Raw genomic sequence first — 17,869 nt, forward strand, 5'->3', positions numbered from 1 at the left:
GAACTCCTGAGAACAAGTATTATGTTCATCATCTGATACTAGCAGTGATGATTTTTTGAACACTTTATCAAGCACAGCACATTATTGCTTTTCCTTCTCAATCACGAGGTAAGTATTATTATACTCATTTTACAGATGAAGAAACAGATTACAGAATAAGTTGCCCCAAATCAGAAAGCTAGTAAGCGGCAGGGCAAACCTTTATACTCAGGCTTGACTCCGGAATCCAGTCTTAATAACTGCACAACACTGCCCGTCGTGCTCATCACTGAATCCCCGACGGTTGCCAAACACAAGTAGACACTCAAAAAATAGTTGCCGAGGTTTTGTTGTTGTTGTTTTCTGAGACGACGTCTTGCTCTGTCGCCCAGGCTGGAGTGCAGCGGCACAATCTCCGCTCATTGCAACCTCCGCCTCCCAGGTTCAAGCGATTCCCGTGCCTCAGTCTCCTGACTGGCTTGGATTACAGGCATGTACCACCATGCCCAGTTATTTTTTGTATTTTTAGTAGACACAGGGTTTTGCCATGTTTGCCAGGCTGGTCTTGAACTCCTGGCCTCATGTGATCCACCCGCCTCGGCCTCCCAAAGTGCTGGGATTACAGGCATGAGTCACCACGCCTGGCCATTGTTAAGCATTTTAATATTTAGTCATACATACCTATCTTTGATTATACTGAAATAAAAGTGAGACAGCTCTCTGGTATAAAATGTCCGTAACAGCCGAACAACTTTTCCAAAATCATGTTGTTTGTATAATTCGGTAATCTAGGGAACAAAGTCAAAATAAATTCGGAAGCTGAGACAGGCAAATGAAAATGTTAAGTCATCACAAGCAAAATATGCTCATTTCAAAAATATATTTCAAAGAGACAAACACAAAACAGGAAATATGCAAGAACTCCTGGGAATCTTCAGAATGTCATTTCTGGATAAGACATTTGACTACACTCAGAAAATACTATTTTACTCTGAGAACTACGAAAGAACATTAATCAAGGAAAGAATGAGATTGTAAATAATAAAAGCACACCAGTTTTACAACAGTAAACAGTGGAAGTTACCAACAATTCATTAGTGTTCCTTCATTGATGCCTCATTTATTTTTGATTGGGCAAAACTGGTATGTACACTCTGACTTAAGGGTGCACTAATGCAAACACATTTCCAATTGTGAGAAAACACCATTTTGTTTTTTTTTTTTAAAGACAGGGTCTCACTCTGTCAATCAGGCTGGAGTGCAGTGGCACAATCACAGCTCACCGCAGCCTCAAAACCCTGAGCTCAAGCGATCCTCCTGCCTCAGCCTCCCAAGGAGCTGGGACTACATGTACTCGCTAACACGCCTGGCTAATTTTTAAAACTTTTGTAGAGATGGGTTCCTGCTCTGTTGCCTAGGATGGTCTTGAACTCCTGGCCTCAAGGAATCCTCCCACCTTGGCCTCCCAAAGTGGTAGGATTTATAGGTGTGAGCTTCTGCACCCAGCCAGAAAACACAAATTACTTAAGTCTATATAAAAATGAGCAAATATCTTATGAGATAAATAGGAATAGTCATTTTGGTTATTTCTGTACTTTATTATGAGAAGCACATCTGCAGATAAATAAAGTATAACTCCACTTTATTCCTTCTTGTTGGAGAAATAGAGCTAATCGTAAGAGAAAAGTCTGGTCTGGACATATTTCTCTAATCTTTTAAGAAACTCAAAAGATATGAAAACACTTTATACCTAAGGCCAACCTGGGAATGTGTGGAATTTAGCAAGCATAACCTTTTCAAGAGTGCTATAGTTACTATTTCCAGTAAGGTCTGTTCCACTGAGATAAAACTAAAATTTTAACCTAAAATAGTGCTGATATTTCTAGTTTCCAGAAGTTTATTAATTTACATTTACCTTGTTTGCCAAATCCTGCAGTAAATGTAGCATATACTGGTCTATGACATACATATCGTTAACAGGGATGGAATCTGTTTCTGGGTTGAAATCAGCCACATTTCCCAAAAGAAAGCGGAGTGTATTCCTAAGCTATTCATAGGAAGAAAAGATACGCAGTTAAAAAAATTTAATGATGCCTTCAATGTTCACTGAAAAGTTATGCTTTTACTCTGTAATAAAGTTGGATTCATCCAACTCTTGTCATTTTCTTAATGGGGTATTTTTATTATCATTCCAAATAACACTACAAATGTAAAAAAATAAAAGACAAAAAGTACACAACAAACTCTTATTCCAATAGCCCAGTTATAGAAACAACCACAGGATTTTTATGCCTAATGACTGAATTTTCATTACATTTCTTTATTACGTTAGGACGAATCACCTTTCAGTAGCCCAGTTTATTCATGTGTGTGGGTCAGAATAATGTTATTTCACTTGCTTCACAGGTGAAAATAAAGATACATGGAAAAATCTGAAAGGTTATTGAGTACATAAATATACAAAATTAATATAATCTATACTATGCTATACTACATTTTATATATTAATAAAATATAAAGGATATTATATACAAATTATATAAAGTTACTGGTATTACTACCAATGTTTTGAAACAAATAAATTAACACAAGACTTTTTTATTTTTGAGACGAGGTCTCACGCTGTCACCAGGCTGGAGTCCAGTGGTGGGATCTTAGGTCACTGCAACCTCCACCTCCTGGGTTCAAGCAATTCTCCTGCCTCAGCCTCCCAAGTAGCTGGGACTACAGGCATGCGCCACCACGCCCAGTTAATTTTTTATTTTTAGTAGAGGCAGGGTTTCACTATGTTGGCCAGGCTGGTCTCGAACTCCTGACCTCGTGATCCACCCACCTCGGCCTCCCAAAGTGCTGGGATTACAGGCATGAGCCACCATGCCTGGCCAACACAGGAGATTTTTAAAAGCTCACAATATATGGAGAACTCATTTTCATTCAGTTTCTTCAGTGCCAAACAAAATGTGTCTCATTTTTTAAAACACTGATTTGGCAAACCTGTCCTTTAGAAATAGGAAGAATAATGGTTCTAACCTTGTTAATATCATCTCTGGCAGCATTGAGCACGGATGGGCCGATTGCAACTTCGGTGAAGACATTGGAATCAGCTACCCACCAGCGAAGGACATCAGCGCCATAGGGAGGCTCTTTGCTTTGATCCTTTTCATTGAGAAAAAATATATAAACAAAATGGCTTTCAATTCCAATTAGCTGAACAGATGTTTTAGGTAAAGCTCCTATTCTGAAATTTTTGAGCACAATACAAATATAAACTATACTAGCATTGTAATGAAATGCAGGCTAACAATCTCAAATTAGGCTGTATCTACAAAAAAAAAACTGGAAAAAGAAAGAGGGTGCTCTGCAATTTTGTTCAATGCACAAATGCTCATACCTAATCTCTTCCCTGGCCATATCTGTTTCCATCTATTACAGCTGGCAGTTAGACACACAGCAGTGCCAGGGAGGTCTCTATAATAAGGGAGGGGAAGAGGAAGGCCTGCTTTTCCTTTCACTATTTCCTAGCAACTCTGTATACAAAACAGTGAATGGTTACAGGATGTTAGGAGGGCAGTAAAAAGCCACAGGAGTCAAAAAATAAAAAATTTAAAAAACAGACAAACGATTTATTTCACAAAAGCAGCCCCAAAATCCCCCCAAATTATCAGCAACCTCAGATTTGATGTACATTTAGGACCTGCTTTAAAATGTATAATTTTCAACAACATAATAATGAAATGTGCACTTAGGAGTTGTAATCTCATTTTTTCCTTTATCATTTCCATTTAACTATACAATTACACTTTGCACATTTTTGTTTCCACTTCAGACAGTAATGTGCCAACACTGTAACAAGGTTTGAGGGAGGCATACCTCACACAATAGTGTGAAAACCCAATCATCACACTTACGAATCACAAAAGGACCTATACATTTTAAAGGCTCTTAGACAATTAAAAAAGGCCAGGCGCAGTGGTTCACACCTGTAATCCCAGCACTTTGGGAGGCTGAGGCAGGCGGATCACAAGGTCAGGAGATCAAGACCATTCTGGCTAACACGGTGAAACCCCATCTCTACTAAAAATACAAAAAATTAGCCAGGTGTGGTGGCAGGAGCCTGCAGTCCCAGCTATTCGGGAGACTGAGGCAGGAGAATGGCGTGCACCCGGGAGGCAGAGCTTGCAGTGAGCTGAAGTCGCACCACTGCACTCCAGCCTGGGCGACAGAGCGAGATTCTGTCTCAAAAAAAAAAAAAAGAAAAAAAAGAAGAAGAAGAAGGAACAGCATGGTTTGGGACCTAACTGGAGAGTCAGGCCTGAAATGAGGTAAAAGGACCACAATCCCAGCCTCTGCCTTTTTCATTAAAATCATGTGTTATTTGAGAATATAAAAGATAGTTTTTATTTTTACATTGAAGTAACTATCTTAAGGGCTTTGGCTGCCAATTTAAGATCCTTAAAACAAAAATAAAATACATTTTAGAGAATCACCTACTTGTCCTCCATTAACGACAACATCAGGATGAATGACATTCCCAAGAGACTTGGACATCTTTTCTCCCTTTTCTCCAAGGGTAAATCCATGAACAATCACTGTCCTAAAGGGACAAACCAGCTATGTTAATGATAAACACAATTATAATTATCTTTTTGAAGATTACGTATAGCTAAAAAGAGTATCTAAGTTTGACACAAAAATATGAATTTTCTTGACTGATTATTAATGAAATCTTTTCTTTTTCTTTCTTTCTTTTTTTTTTTTTTTGAGATGGAGTCTCACTCTTGTCACCCAGGCTGGAGTACAGTGGCATGATCTCAGCTCACTGCAACCTCCACCTCCTAGGTTCAAGAGATTCTCCTACCTACTCCTGACCTCAGGGGATCCACTTAACTCGGCCTCCCAAAGTGCTGGGATTACAGGTATGAGCCACCCCGCCCGGTCGAAACCTTTCCTTAAAAGTCAAATTCAGCTGGGTGCAGTGGCTCATGCCTGTAACCCCAACACTCTGGGAGGCCAAGGCAGGCAGATCAATTGAGGCCAGGAGTTTGAGGCCAGCCTGGCCAACATGGTGAAACCCCGTCTCCACTACAAATACAAATATTAGCCGGGTATGGTGGCATGTGCCTGTAGTCCCAGATACTCGGGAGGCTGAGGCATGAGAATCACTTGAACCCAGGAGGCGGAGACTACAGTGAGCTGAGATCATCCCACTGCACTCCAGCCTGGGAGACAGAGTAAGACTCCATCTCAAAAAAAAAAAATCATTCTTAGCTCATGTATCACAATGGTTAGTGAACTCTCGACTTACACAAAGGAAAACTTTAGATATTTTCATCACTAAACAGATTATTTTCTGAGCTTCTGCTGTGTACTGATTTTATCATTAAAGCTAACCAGTTTAGAAATAGCAAACTACAGAGACAGCAAGATCAGTGGTTGCCAGGGGCCCTAGGGTGGGAGTGGAGATTAGCCACAAATGGGCATGAGAAAACTTTTTAGTGTGTTGGAAATGTTATAAAACCTTTTCTGGTGATAGCGGAAAAACTATATAATTCACTAAAAATCAAAAAAAAAAAATTTAATGAAAAAATAAAACCAAGAAAAAGGGCTGGGCGCAGTGGTTCACGCCTGTAATGCCAGCACTTTGGGAAGCTGAGACGGGTGGATCATGAGGTCAGGAGATTGAGACCATCCTCGCTAAGATGATAAAACCCCGTCTCTACTAAAAATACAAAACAATTAGCCAGGTGCCGTGTTGGGCGCCTGTAGTCCCAGCTACTCGGGAGGCTGAGGCAGGAGAATGGCATGAATCCGGGAGGCAGAGGTTGCAGTGAGCTGAGATCGCGCCTCTGCACTCCAGGTTGGGCGAAAGAGCGAGATTTGGTCTAAAAAAAAAAAAAAAACAGGAAAAAGTATGTCTTAAAAGAGCAGATTATCGTCTCAAAATTATTTTCAAAAGACAATTTGAAAAAAATAGGATCCGCCCTTCTAATGGTCTTTAAAATACACGTTAATAAACAAAAACATGTAAAAGGGCCAGGCACAGTGGCTCACACCTGTAATCTCAGCACTTTGGGAGGCTCAGGAGCATGGATCACTTGAGATCAGGAGTTCGAGACCAGTCTGGCCAACATGGTGAAACCCCGTCTCTACTAAAAATACAAAAATTAGCCAGGCATGGTGGCATGTGCCTGTAATTCCAGCTACTCGAGAGGCTGAGGCAGGAGAATCGCTTGAACCCGGGAGGCAAAAGTTGCAGTGAGCCAAGATCGCGCCACTGCACTCCAGCCTAGGCGACAGAGCAAGAGTGCATCTCAAAAAAAAAGAAACATGCAAAACGTTCTGGGATGGATTTTTATCCTAAGAGAGCCACAATCTTAAGCTAAGCTATTTAGGAATCTTTCTGATTAGTATTTTCACCCACACGTTTGAAAAAGTAATTATGTGTACTAAATGAGAATACCTAATTTAATAAAATTCACGAAAGCAATGTTTCAGCTCACTAGCCACTGTGGATATTACAAATATAAAGGACATCTGCACTCAGGCTGTCTTCTCTCAACCTCGAATATCCTTCCCTACATTCCTCCTGGTCAAGTTTTACCATAGATCAAGATCTAGTTCTAGGCCCGGCATGGTGGCTCACGCCTATAATCCTACCACTTTGGGAGGCCAAGGCAGGAGGACTGCTTCAGGCCATGAGTTTGGGACCAGCATGGGCAATGGGAGGAGAATGCATCTCTAAAAAAAAAAAGTAAAAATTAGCCAAGTGTGGTGGTGCATGTCTGTAGTCCCAGCTACTCAGGAGGCTGAGGCAGGAGGATTGCTTGAGCCTAGGAGATGGAGGCTGCAGCGAGCTCTGACCACACCATTGCACTCCAGCCTGGGTGACTGAATGAGGTCCTTTCTCAAAAAACAAAACAAAACAGAACTACATAAGTTCCCCCAACTACTCCAGTCAATGCTGACTTTTTCTTCAAGGAGTTATGATCTGCATCACACTCACAAGACACGTTGGTGTTGTCTCCTGTGTCCTTTCTCTTTTTTTTACTTCAAATTCTTACAGGACACTGTAAGCAATCAAGGGTGGTGCCTTATCATCTCTATAGTACTCAGCATAGTGCTTCACACACTGGCAGGTACTCAGCAGGTTGGCTCAGGTATAAATACTTACTTATAAGGTGCTTTCTTCCTTGTGGCCACACTTGTTAATAAGGATGACTGAAACCAACCCCCGAGCTGGTCTTTTCCTTCCAAGTACAAATCTGCTCTTTGGTCAGGACCTCAAAATTAAATATTAAAAGAAAAAGACACCCAGAAATTTAAGTAAATTAAAATAGAAAAAGAAGACACTTATTAATTAATAACAATTAGTGGGGAGGAAGGGAAGCAACTTTACAATAGAGGAAACTGGTAGACGCCACCTTAACCAAGAAAGTGATCAAAGTTACATATCACCAGTAATAACAGGACAGAGATATATCATGTGACTTCTGAAATGATGTATAGAAATAAACACAGTATCCTTTCTGCGATATTCCTACCTAAAATGCATAACATGAATCTAATCATGACAATGCATCCCACAAACCCAGAGAGACCATCTACAAAATAAACCTCTACTACATGAATGTCAAGGTCATGAAAGACACAGAACAAGAACTAGAGAGACATGACAATTAAATGTGACATGTGATCTCAGATTAGATCTTGGGTCCTTTTTTTTTTCCTTTCCACATAGGAGTGTGGTAAAATTAGTAAGTTCTACAGACAGTTAACAGTATGGAATCAATGTTAATTCCCTAATTTTGATGTCTGTGTTGGTTACGTTAAGAGATCATCCGTGTTTTGTGGAAATATATATTAAAGTATTGAGATAAAAGATGCATCTTTTCCTCTACATATATATACATAGAGAGGACACATAAAGCAAATGTAGTAGAATGTTAACGTTAACATTGGAAAATCTAGATGAAGAAGAGCACGCTGTAATTCTTTATAATACTTTATGACTTTTCAAAATAAAAGGGTTTTCAAAAAAAGTAACATGAGGTCTTTGATGAAGATTACATCCATATTTTAAATCTAAACTCACAACTCTCAAAGCCCCCATAATCCCTTTTATTTATAAAATTATGATTTGTCCTTATATCCTAAGATTGAAGATTCAGTGTAGCAAACTTTATGTAAGAAAGATTACCTGAGTGGAGGTGGGGAAACAAAATTTAAATAACTGAATCAAACCAATTCAATTACACCAATATTACTGAGCACTTGTTACATAGCAGGCATTGTGTTAGATCCTGGGGAAATCTGGACTCTGCTTCTTGGAGCTGACATCTAGTAGGGTAGATTTTATGTTAAACAAGAAGTAACTGTGATGGGGCCAGGTGTGGTGTCTCACACTTGTAATCCCAGCACTATGGGAGGTGGAGGCTGGCAAATCCTGAGGTCAGGAGTTCAAGACCAGCTTGACCAACATGGCGAAACCCCATCTCTAAAAATACAAAAATTACCTGGGCATGGTGATGGGCGCCTGTAATCCCAGCTACTTGGGAGGCTGAGGCAGGAGAATCACTTGAACCCAGGAGGCAGAGGATGCAGTGAGCAGAGATTGTGCCACTGCACTCTAGCCTGGGCGACAGAGTGAGACTCTGTCTCAAAAAAAAAAAAAAAAAAAAAAAAGAAAAGAAATAACTGTGATGGGTGTTACCAAGGAGAAAATAAAGGGTTTAACCTAGTCTGTGCAGCCAGGAAAGTCTGAGATAATGTAAGAAAGTAAATGCATATGCAGAGAAAAAAAATCTCTAGCTAGACTGAGAAAATAGAAAAGAAGATCCAAATAAACAAAACCAGAAGTGAAAAAGGAGACATGGGGCCGGGCGCGGTGGTGCACACCTATAATCCCAGAACTTTGGAAGGCAGAGGCGGGTTGATCACAAGGTCAGGAGTTCAAGACCAGCCTGGTCAAGATGGTGAAACCCCATCTCTACTAAAAATGCAAACATTAGCCAGGCATGGTGACAGGCACCTGTAACCCCAGTTACTTGGGAGGAATGAGGCAGAGAACTGGTTGAACCTAGGAGGTGGAGTTTGCAGTGCGACGAGATCAGGCCACTGCACTCTAGTCTAGGTGACAGAGCAAGACTCCATCTCAAAAAAAAAAAAAAAAAAGATAAAGGAGACATACAATAGACAACAGAGAAATACAAAGGATCATCAGAGACTACTATAAACAAATGTACACTAACACATAGGAAAACTTGGAGGAAATGGATAAACCCCTGGACACATACAACCTACCAAGATTAAACTGGGAAGAAACAGAACAGTAAGGAGTAACTGGACTGAATAAGTAACACAAAGTCTCCCAACAAAGAAAAGTCTAGGACAAGATGGCTTTACTGCTGAATTCTACCAAATATATAAAGAACAACAACAATTCTGCTCAAACTACTCCAAAGAATCCAAGAAGAGGAAACTCTTCTTAAATCACTGTACAAAGCCAGCATTACCCTGATACCAAAACCAGGCAAAGACACAACAAAAAAGAAAACTACAGGCCAATATCTCTGTTGAACAAAGACACAAAAACCCTCAAAAGGTTGGGTGCGGTGACTCACACCTGTAAACCCAACACTTTGGGAGACCGAGGCAGGCGGATCATGAAGTCAGGAGGTCGAGACCATCCTGGCTAACATGGTGAAACCCATCGCTACTAAAAATACAAAAAATTAGCCAGGCGTGGTGGTGGGTGCCTGTAGTCCCAGCTACTGGGGAGGCTGAGGCAGAAGAATTGCTTGAACCTGGGAGGCAGTGGTCGCAGTAAGCTGAGATCGTGTCACTGCACTCCAGCCTGGGCAACAGAGCAAGATTCCGTATCAAAAAAAAAAAAAAAAAAAAAATTCAATGTGGCCAGGCATTGTGGCTCATGCCTGTAATCCCAGCACTTTGGGAGGCCGAGGGGCGCTGATCATTTGAGGTCAGGAGTTTGAGACCAGCCTGGCCAACATGGTGAAACCTCATCTCTATTAAAAATATAAAATTGCTGGGCACGGTGGCTCGTGCCTGTAACCCCAGCACTTTGGGAGGCTGAGGCGGGTGGATCACCTGAGGTGGGGAGTTCGATTCCAGCCTGACAAACATGGAGAAACCCCATCTCAACTAAAAATACAAAATAAGCCGGGCGTGGTGGCACATGCCTGTAGTCCCAGCTACTTGGGAAGCTGAGGCAGGAGAATCGCTTGAACCCGGGAGGTGGAGGTTGCAGTGAGCCTAGGTTGTGCCATTGCACTCCAGTCTGGGCAACAAGAGTGAGACTCCATCTCAAAAAAATAAATAAATAAATAAAAATTAACCAGGTGTGGTGGCACATGCCTATAATTCCAGCTACTCAGGAGGCTCAGGCAGAAGAATCACTAGAACTCGGGAGGCGGAGGTTGCAGTGAGCCAAGATTGTGCCACTGCATTCCAGCCTGGGCGACAGAGCGAGACTCCATCTCAAATAAATAATTAAATAAATAAATAAATAAATAAATAAAGATTCAATGCAATTCCATGCACTGAAGGAAGGAAGGAAGGAAGGAAGGAAGGAAGGAAGGAAGGAAGGAAGGAAAGAGGGAAAGAGGGAAAGAAAGAGGGAAGGAAAGAGGGAAGGAAAGAAGGAAGGAAGGAAGGAAGGAAGGAAGGAAGGAAGGAAGGAAAGAAAGAGACAGACAGACAGACAGACCTCTACCTCTCATCATATACAAAAATCAACTCAAAAGAGAGACTTAAATCTAAGGTCCCCAACTATGAAACTACTAGAGGAAAACATAGGAGAAATCCTCTAGGACATCGGTCTAGGCAAAACTGTTATGGCTAAGACTTCAAAAGCACAAGTAAAGGAACAAAAACAGACAAATGGGACTATATTAAGAAAAAGTTGTAGCACAATGAAGGAAACAATCAACACAGTGAAGAGACAACCTGTAGAATGGGAGAAAATATTTGCAAACTATTTGTCTGACAAGGGACTAATATTCAGATTATAAAGGAATTCAAGTAAAGAAACAGCAAAAACAAGAAACAAAAAAAAAAGTCTCACTGCAAAGTGGGCAAAGGGTCTGAACAGACATTTCTCAAAGGATGTCATATAAATGGACAACAGGTATATGAAAAAATGTTCAACATCACTAATCATCAGGGAAGTGCAAATCAAAAACACAGTGACATATCATCTTACCCCAGTTAGCCCAGAATGGCTATTACGAAAAAGAAAGTAACAAATGATGGCAAGGATGTAGAGAGAACAGAACTATTATACACTGTTGGTGGGAATGTAAATTAGTACAGCCATTATAAAAAAACATTATCAAGGTTTCTTTTCAAAAAACTAAAAACAGAACTATCATATGATCCAGCAAACCCACTACTAGGTATTTATGCAAAGGAAATAAAATCAGCATATCAACCGGATACTTACATCTCCATGTTTATTACAACGCTACTCACGATAGCCAAGATATGGAATCGGTCTAAGTATCCATCAAAGATGAATGGATAAAGAAAATGTGATAAATATATACAATGGAATACTATTCGGCCATAAAAAAGAATGAAATCCTGTCATTAGCAGCAACATGGATGGAACTGGAGGTCATGATGTTAAATGAAATAAGCCAAGCATAGAAAGACAAATACTCCATAATCTCACTCATATGTGGGAGTCAAAAAAGTTGGTCTTATGGAGGTAGAAAGTAGAATGATAGTTACCAGAGGCTGGGAAGGGTGAGAGGGAGGGATGAAGAGAGTTTGGTTAATGGGGATAGAAAAGGAGTTACATATACGGGATAAATTCTAGTGTTTAATACAATAGGGTAAATATAGTAACAATTTATTGCATATTTCAAAATAACTAAAAGAGAAGATATAAAATGTTCCCACAACAAAGAAATGGTAAATGTTTGGGTAAATGTTTACATACCCTCATTTGATCATTACATATTGAATGCACCTATCAAAACACGACAAGTACTCAATATGTACAGTTATTATGAATTAATTTAAAATTTTTCTGTTGCAGTGAAAATTATTCGGTTAAGAACATTACATTCTGGCCGGGTGCAGTGGCTCACATTTGTAATCCCAGCACTTTGGGAGGTTGAGGCAGGTGAATCACTTGAGGCCAGGAGTTTGAGACCAGCCTGGCCAACACAGCGAAACCCCTTCTCTACTAAAAATACAAAAATTAGCTAGGCATGGTGGCACATGCCTGTAATCCCAGCTACTCAGGAGGCAGAGGCAGGAGAGTCACTTGAACTCAGGAGGTGAAGGCTGCAGTGAGCTGAGATCACACCACTGCACTCCATCCTGGGCAACAGAGTGAGACACTGTCTCAAAAAAAAAAAAAAAAATCACACTCTAGAAGTATTATGAGTAAACTCTATCAGATAGGTTTTTATGACCGTTTTCATGGATTTTAAACCACTAGACGGCACCAAATATAACATGCAGTCACTGCACTTGGTAATGTAAAAACGATTTCAGAAACTGAAAAGCAACAACGGTAGTACCATTAATTCTCACAAAGCCTAAAGCAGTGAATAAACTTTGAAATACACTATACCTCACGGTTTCACAATTGGCATACTCTTTTCTGAAATTCAGAATGCTGCCCAAAATGTGCCAGCAGGAAACTCTTCTTCCTCCTACCTTAAGTAGTGGTATTGACCTGCATTTTCGATACAGAGTCATGCATTGCTTAGCAATAGAGATATACTCTGAGAAATGTGCCCTTAGGTGATTTCATCATTGTGTGAACATCATAGAGTGTACTTACACAAACCTCAATGGGATAGCCGACTCTACATCTAGCCAACATTGCACAGTGTATTGCTCCTAGGCTACAAACCCGCACAACATGTTACTGTACTGAATACTGCAGGCAATGTCAGCACATGGTACGTATTTGTGTATCTAAACATATCTAAACACAGAAAAGGTACAGTAAAAATACAGTAGTCATCCCTTGATATATGCAGAGGATTGGTTCTAGGACCCAGCAACCCCCCAGCCTCCCACCCCTACATGTACCAAAATCTGTGAATACTCAAATACAGCAGTCCCAAAGTTGGCCCTGCTGAACCTGCATATATGAAAAGTCAGCCCTCCCTTTCTATATGTGAGTTTCAAAATCCTGAGAATACTATATTTTCCATCTGCATTTCATTGAAAAAAATTGCATATAAGTAGACCTGTGCAGTCAGAACCCTGTTGTTCAGCAGTCGAATTTATTATCATCTTGTGGGGTCATCATCATGTATGCAGTCTGCTACTGACTGCAATGTCATTATGTAACACATAACTGTAATTTAGGGAAGCAAAGTACCAAAACTTGCAGTATTTTCCCTCAAATATGCTGGGAGAAAATTATGAAATAATAATTCTAAAAATCACTACAAAAAATTATAAAAATATGTAACTTATATTTGGCCATTATTATTATGCACATTTTGTCTGTAATAGAGAGAAAACATGAATTTACATGCATTTTGTTTTTCAAATTTCCTAAGCTGAAAGAAAGGCTTAAATGAAGGAAATAGATCCACCTACTAGGAATCCCATTGTGCGATTCGTAGACAAGCTACTTTTCCCACATACCCTTACTCCAGAAAGCAAACAGGGTCTCTCGGGCCAAAGCTGGCCCTTAGTAAGAGTGTGAGGAACTGTGTGATCCATCACTGCTTCCGTGACATCTCATCCCTGTCTCCAACTTCACAGTGATAACAATCCCTGTTCTTCATTTGAACTCTATCTTTTCACTTAGTTGCCTTAAAAATATTTCTTCTCAAGCATCTAAACATATCCTCTGATACGTGCCTTCTCCTACTACTCCTTTCTAATTTCTGCCCAGTGTCTCTCCTTTCTCTTTATCCAGTCAGTCAAAAACATTTCCTAATTATCAGTAAGTATAAAAGTTAGTCGGCTGTTTGTACAGAGAGGAGAAAAAGTCACAAAAAGCAATGTAGTATAGAAGATGAGAACTGAAAATCAGGGTACTTGAGTTCCAGTTTGACACTATTAAGCTATGTGACCATCAACTAACTTGGCTCTAAGTCAATTTCATTTTCTCTTCTGAAAAATGATGAGGTCAGACTATTTCAGTGACTTCCAAACTTTGTTTTACAAAACTGGGTGCCTTGGGGTTGCCAAGTGGCCAAGGAGAATGAACTGGTTGAAAGGAGGAAAAATATTCCCATTTTTAACTATTTTCTGTATTGTAAATTCTAAATGAAATTTCATCTAGAAAAACAGAAAAAGGTTTAGAAATCACTGATTGAGTCAACTCTAAGGGTCCTTCCAGGTCTAAAATATAGCAGATCTCTAAATAAAGCACACACACAAAAAAAGGTTTTGATTATAGATCCCTTCTAAATACCAATTCAATATTTTCAAAACGTCTTGATCAGCATATATCTATTTTTTAAAATTACCTGGAAGAACATGAGACCATGAAGTTCCACTATCAAACCAGATGTCCAAAATATCCTGACCTGGAACATATTCCAAGGCATCAGGGCCACCAACCTAGTAAGATAATGTAAAAGCATGTTAGGTACACAAAGATCACAATACAGACAACAAATGCCATACCCCAAAAGTCTTCAGAAAATGAAATGCAACCATTAAGTTCACATTTTTAGATGAAATTTACAGTATTTTTAAGCATTTCACAGTTAAGTACAACTCCCTCCATTCACATTTAAAAGTATCTGTGGCCACTGAATTACACATTTACCAATGTAATATGAATTGGTTTTTATTTTCTTGAAATTAATTTTAAATTTGGATATTTTAATATGTGATACAATCAGCTAACTCTACTACAGATCCTACAAAGGCCTGATGTAACATTAGGCACTGTTCTCTCACAGTAAATTACATGAGCTTAGTCAACATTAATCAATCCTGGCCCTCAATGAGGTAACAACTGACCCTCACATTCCACTAGTTTATTAAATACTACACTTTGGTTTTTTTTTTTTTTTTTTTTTTTGAGACAGAGTCTCACTCTGTCACCCAGCCTGGAGTGCAATGGCACAATCTCGGCTCACTGCAATCTCTGTCTCCTGGGTTCAAGTAATTCTCCTGCCTCAGCCTTCTGAGGAGCTGGGACTCAAGGCATGTTGTGCCACCATGCCTGGCTGATTTTTTTCTTTTCTTTTTTTTTTTTTTTTTTGAGACAGAGTTTCACTCTGTTGCCCAGGCTACAGTGCAGTGATGCGATCTCTGCTCACTGCAAGCTCTGCCTCCCGGGTTCACGCCATTCTCCCTCCTCAGCCTCCCGAGTAGCTGTGACTACAGGGGCTCACCATCGCGCCCAGCTAATTTTTTGTATTTTTAGTAGAAACGGGGTTTCACCGTGTTAGCCAGGATGGTCTTGATCTCCTGACCTCGTGATCCACCCAGCTCGGCCTCCCAAAGCGCTGGGATTACAGGCGTGAGGCACTGAGCCTGGACTTTTTTTTTTTTTTTTTTTTTTTTTTTAAGCAGCGATGAGGTTTCACCATGTTGGCCAGGCTGGTTTTGAATTCCTGACCTCAGGTGATCCGCCCGTCTTGGCTTCCCAAAGTGCTGGGATTACAGGTGTGCACCACTGCACCCGACCTAATACTACACTTTGTTTTGGGGGGACGGGCTCTCACTCTGTAACCCAGGCTGCAGTGCAGTGGCGCAATCTCAGCTCACTGCAACCTGTCTTCCAGGCTCAAGCCATCCTCCCACTTCAACCTCCCGAGTAGTTGGGACTACAGGCGCATGCCACAATGCTTAGCTAATTTTTATACATATATATTTTTTGTAGAGACAGGGTTTTGCCATGTTAACAACCCAGGCTGGTCTCAAACTCATGGACTCAAGCTATCTGCCTGCCTCAGCCTTTCAAAGTGCTGGGATTACAGGTGTCAGCCATCACACCCAGCCTTAAATACTACAGTTCTATAGTTAAACAAAATGTCTACTTTCAAACTGCATTAGCTTCTAATTTACAATAAATAAATTTGTTAACTTTACATAAGATGCTTTTTTAACTCTCAAGAATTTCTCTTGTTGTCATCAAGTCCTGTAATACACACAAAAGCTGTTAAATACAAACAGAAATTTACCTCAGATAAGACTTCTTTTGGAAGAAGTTGCTCAGGGGGAAGAGTCCACCAGATATCACTGCCGTGCTGTTCCACTAGTTTAACAATATGCTCAATGGTTTGGCTATTTCAGGGGGACATGGCAGAATTATTCAATTAACTATTGTGATGAATAACAAACATTTTAAAATTAACAAATAGTGCTTTCTTTTCCTATCTTTTTCCTCAAACCTTAGTTTGAAAAGCTGCTATCATTTGAAATTCAACATAAGTAAAAAATTGATTATACATATCTTTAAAAAGAAAAAAAAAAAAAGAGCTTCTTCTGACCACCCTGTTTCCATTACTGATTTACCTATTTCTTACTTATCTATTTTCTATACAGGTACTTATACTCGAAACCTGCTAATTATCTTTCCTCTTCTGATTTCTGCCTAAATTAAACCAACACATTCTCTCAGTTCTACCTTTGAAAGTTTACAGTGCTTCCCACTCACACTCTTATCAGTCCAACCTCATTCCCTGAAAACTAAACTGATGCAATCAATGGTCTGAAAGCACTTCCCCCTACCCTCATCCCTTTACTTTACAAAACAGACCTTGAAATAGATGCATTCCTAAACTGCTTTTATCACACTAATTCTCTGCTTGAAAACTTTCCAGGACTCCCGCACTGCTTACAGGCATCTGCATAAGATGCAATGCCATACTAGAGCAGAGACTGTGATGACAGATATCCAGGCTTATATTCTGACTGTCACTTTGTATTTATGATCATGCACAAGTACTAAAACTTCTTTAAGACCTAGCTTTCCCTTCTGTTAAGAACAATCTAATTCACTGTTCAGAAACTACTGAACACCTCCAGCGTCTTGGGTACGGGCACTAGAGATACAGCAGTTGGCAAAATACGCAAGACCCTCCCCTGATGAAACTTAACATTGTAGTAATTCTAGACACTTCCCTCGAACAACTACAAACTAAATGAGACTATACATGTAAAACTTAGTACAGTACCTAACACATGACAGAAAGCCAATCAACCCCTATCAAATAAACAACAGAACTGGTCATATCTTTGGGAAGATAGACAGTAATAAATTATTTGAAAATTAAACTCAAGGAAAAAAAAATCATACTATAGTTTCTCACAAAAATAACATTTTTAATTTATTAGAATATTGACTTTATTATTGCAGCTTTGTTGCTATTACAGCTTCCTCTAGTTGCTTTTCATTTAGTCACAGTACATATAATGGCCAAGAGCATGGATCCTGCCAGCAGGGGGCTTTGGCTTAATTTCTGGCTCCACGACTTGAACCTGGGCAAGGCACTTAACATTTCTGTGCCTCAGTTTCCTCATTTGTAAAACACAAATAGTAAAAGCATCATTAAGAGACTTCCTATGAATATTAACTGAGTTAATAAATATAAAACACATAGAACAATATCTGGCACATTTGAATAAATATTATGTATGCATTATTCAAACTGATTATTTGACGTCAGGTCTGGGCCTGATAATTCACAGATAAATGAAGTGTTTACCAAAAATTGTTGTGGAAGGCAAAATCAAATGAGTATAAATTAAATATGCTCTACAGGCTGGGCACAGTGGCTCACGCCTGTAATCCCAGCACTTTGGGAGGCCGAGGCGGGTGGATCACGAGGTCAGGAGATTGAGACCATCCCGGCTAACATGGTGAAACCCCATCTCTATTAAATACAAAAAAATTAGCCAAGCATGGTGGCAGGTGCCTGTAGTCCCA

At 39.8% G+C, this 17,869-nt stretch overlaps 1 protein-coding gene and 1 non-coding gene across 2 annotated transcripts in view; both read right to left on the reverse strand.

The window, feature by feature from the left end:
* IARS2 (isoleucyl-tRNA synthetase 2, mitochondrial) overlaps nucleotides 1–17,869 on the reverse strand; it is a 71,447-nt gene that overhangs the window by 6,589 nt on the left and 46,989 nt on the right. The window contains exons 13-19 of the mRNA XM_037985551.2: nucleotides 16,122–16,224; nucleotides 14,451–14,544; nucleotides 7,151–7,259; nucleotides 4,471–4,573; nucleotides 3,010–3,135; nucleotides 1,895–2,026; nucleotides 661–767 (exon numbers count right to left, since the gene is read on the reverse strand). Coding sequence (XP_037841479.1) covers nucleotides 661–767; nucleotides 1,895–2,026; nucleotides 3,010–3,135; nucleotides 4,471–4,573; nucleotides 7,151–7,259; nucleotides 14,451–14,544; nucleotides 16,122–16,224 — 774 coding nt within the window. The remainder of the gene's footprint in view (nucleotides 1–660; nucleotides 768–1,894; nucleotides 2,027–3,009; nucleotides 3,136–4,470; nucleotides 4,574–7,150; nucleotides 7,260–14,450; nucleotides 14,545–16,121; nucleotides 16,225–17,869) is intronic.
* Nucleotides 3,800–3,902, reverse strand: LOC119619879 (small nucleolar RNA U13). The gene has a single exon (XR_005236320.1). It is a non-coding gene; the product is annotated as a small nucleolar RNA U13 (small nucleolar RNA).

The sequence above is a fragment of the Chlorocebus sabaeus genome, chromosome 25 (assembly GCF_047675955.1).
Source record: "Chlorocebus sabaeus isolate Y175 chromosome 25, mChlSab1.0.hap1, whole genome shotgun sequence".
Classification (NCBI taxonomy): Eukaryota; Metazoa; Chordata; class Mammalia; order Primates; family Cercopithecidae; genus Chlorocebus; species Chlorocebus sabaeus.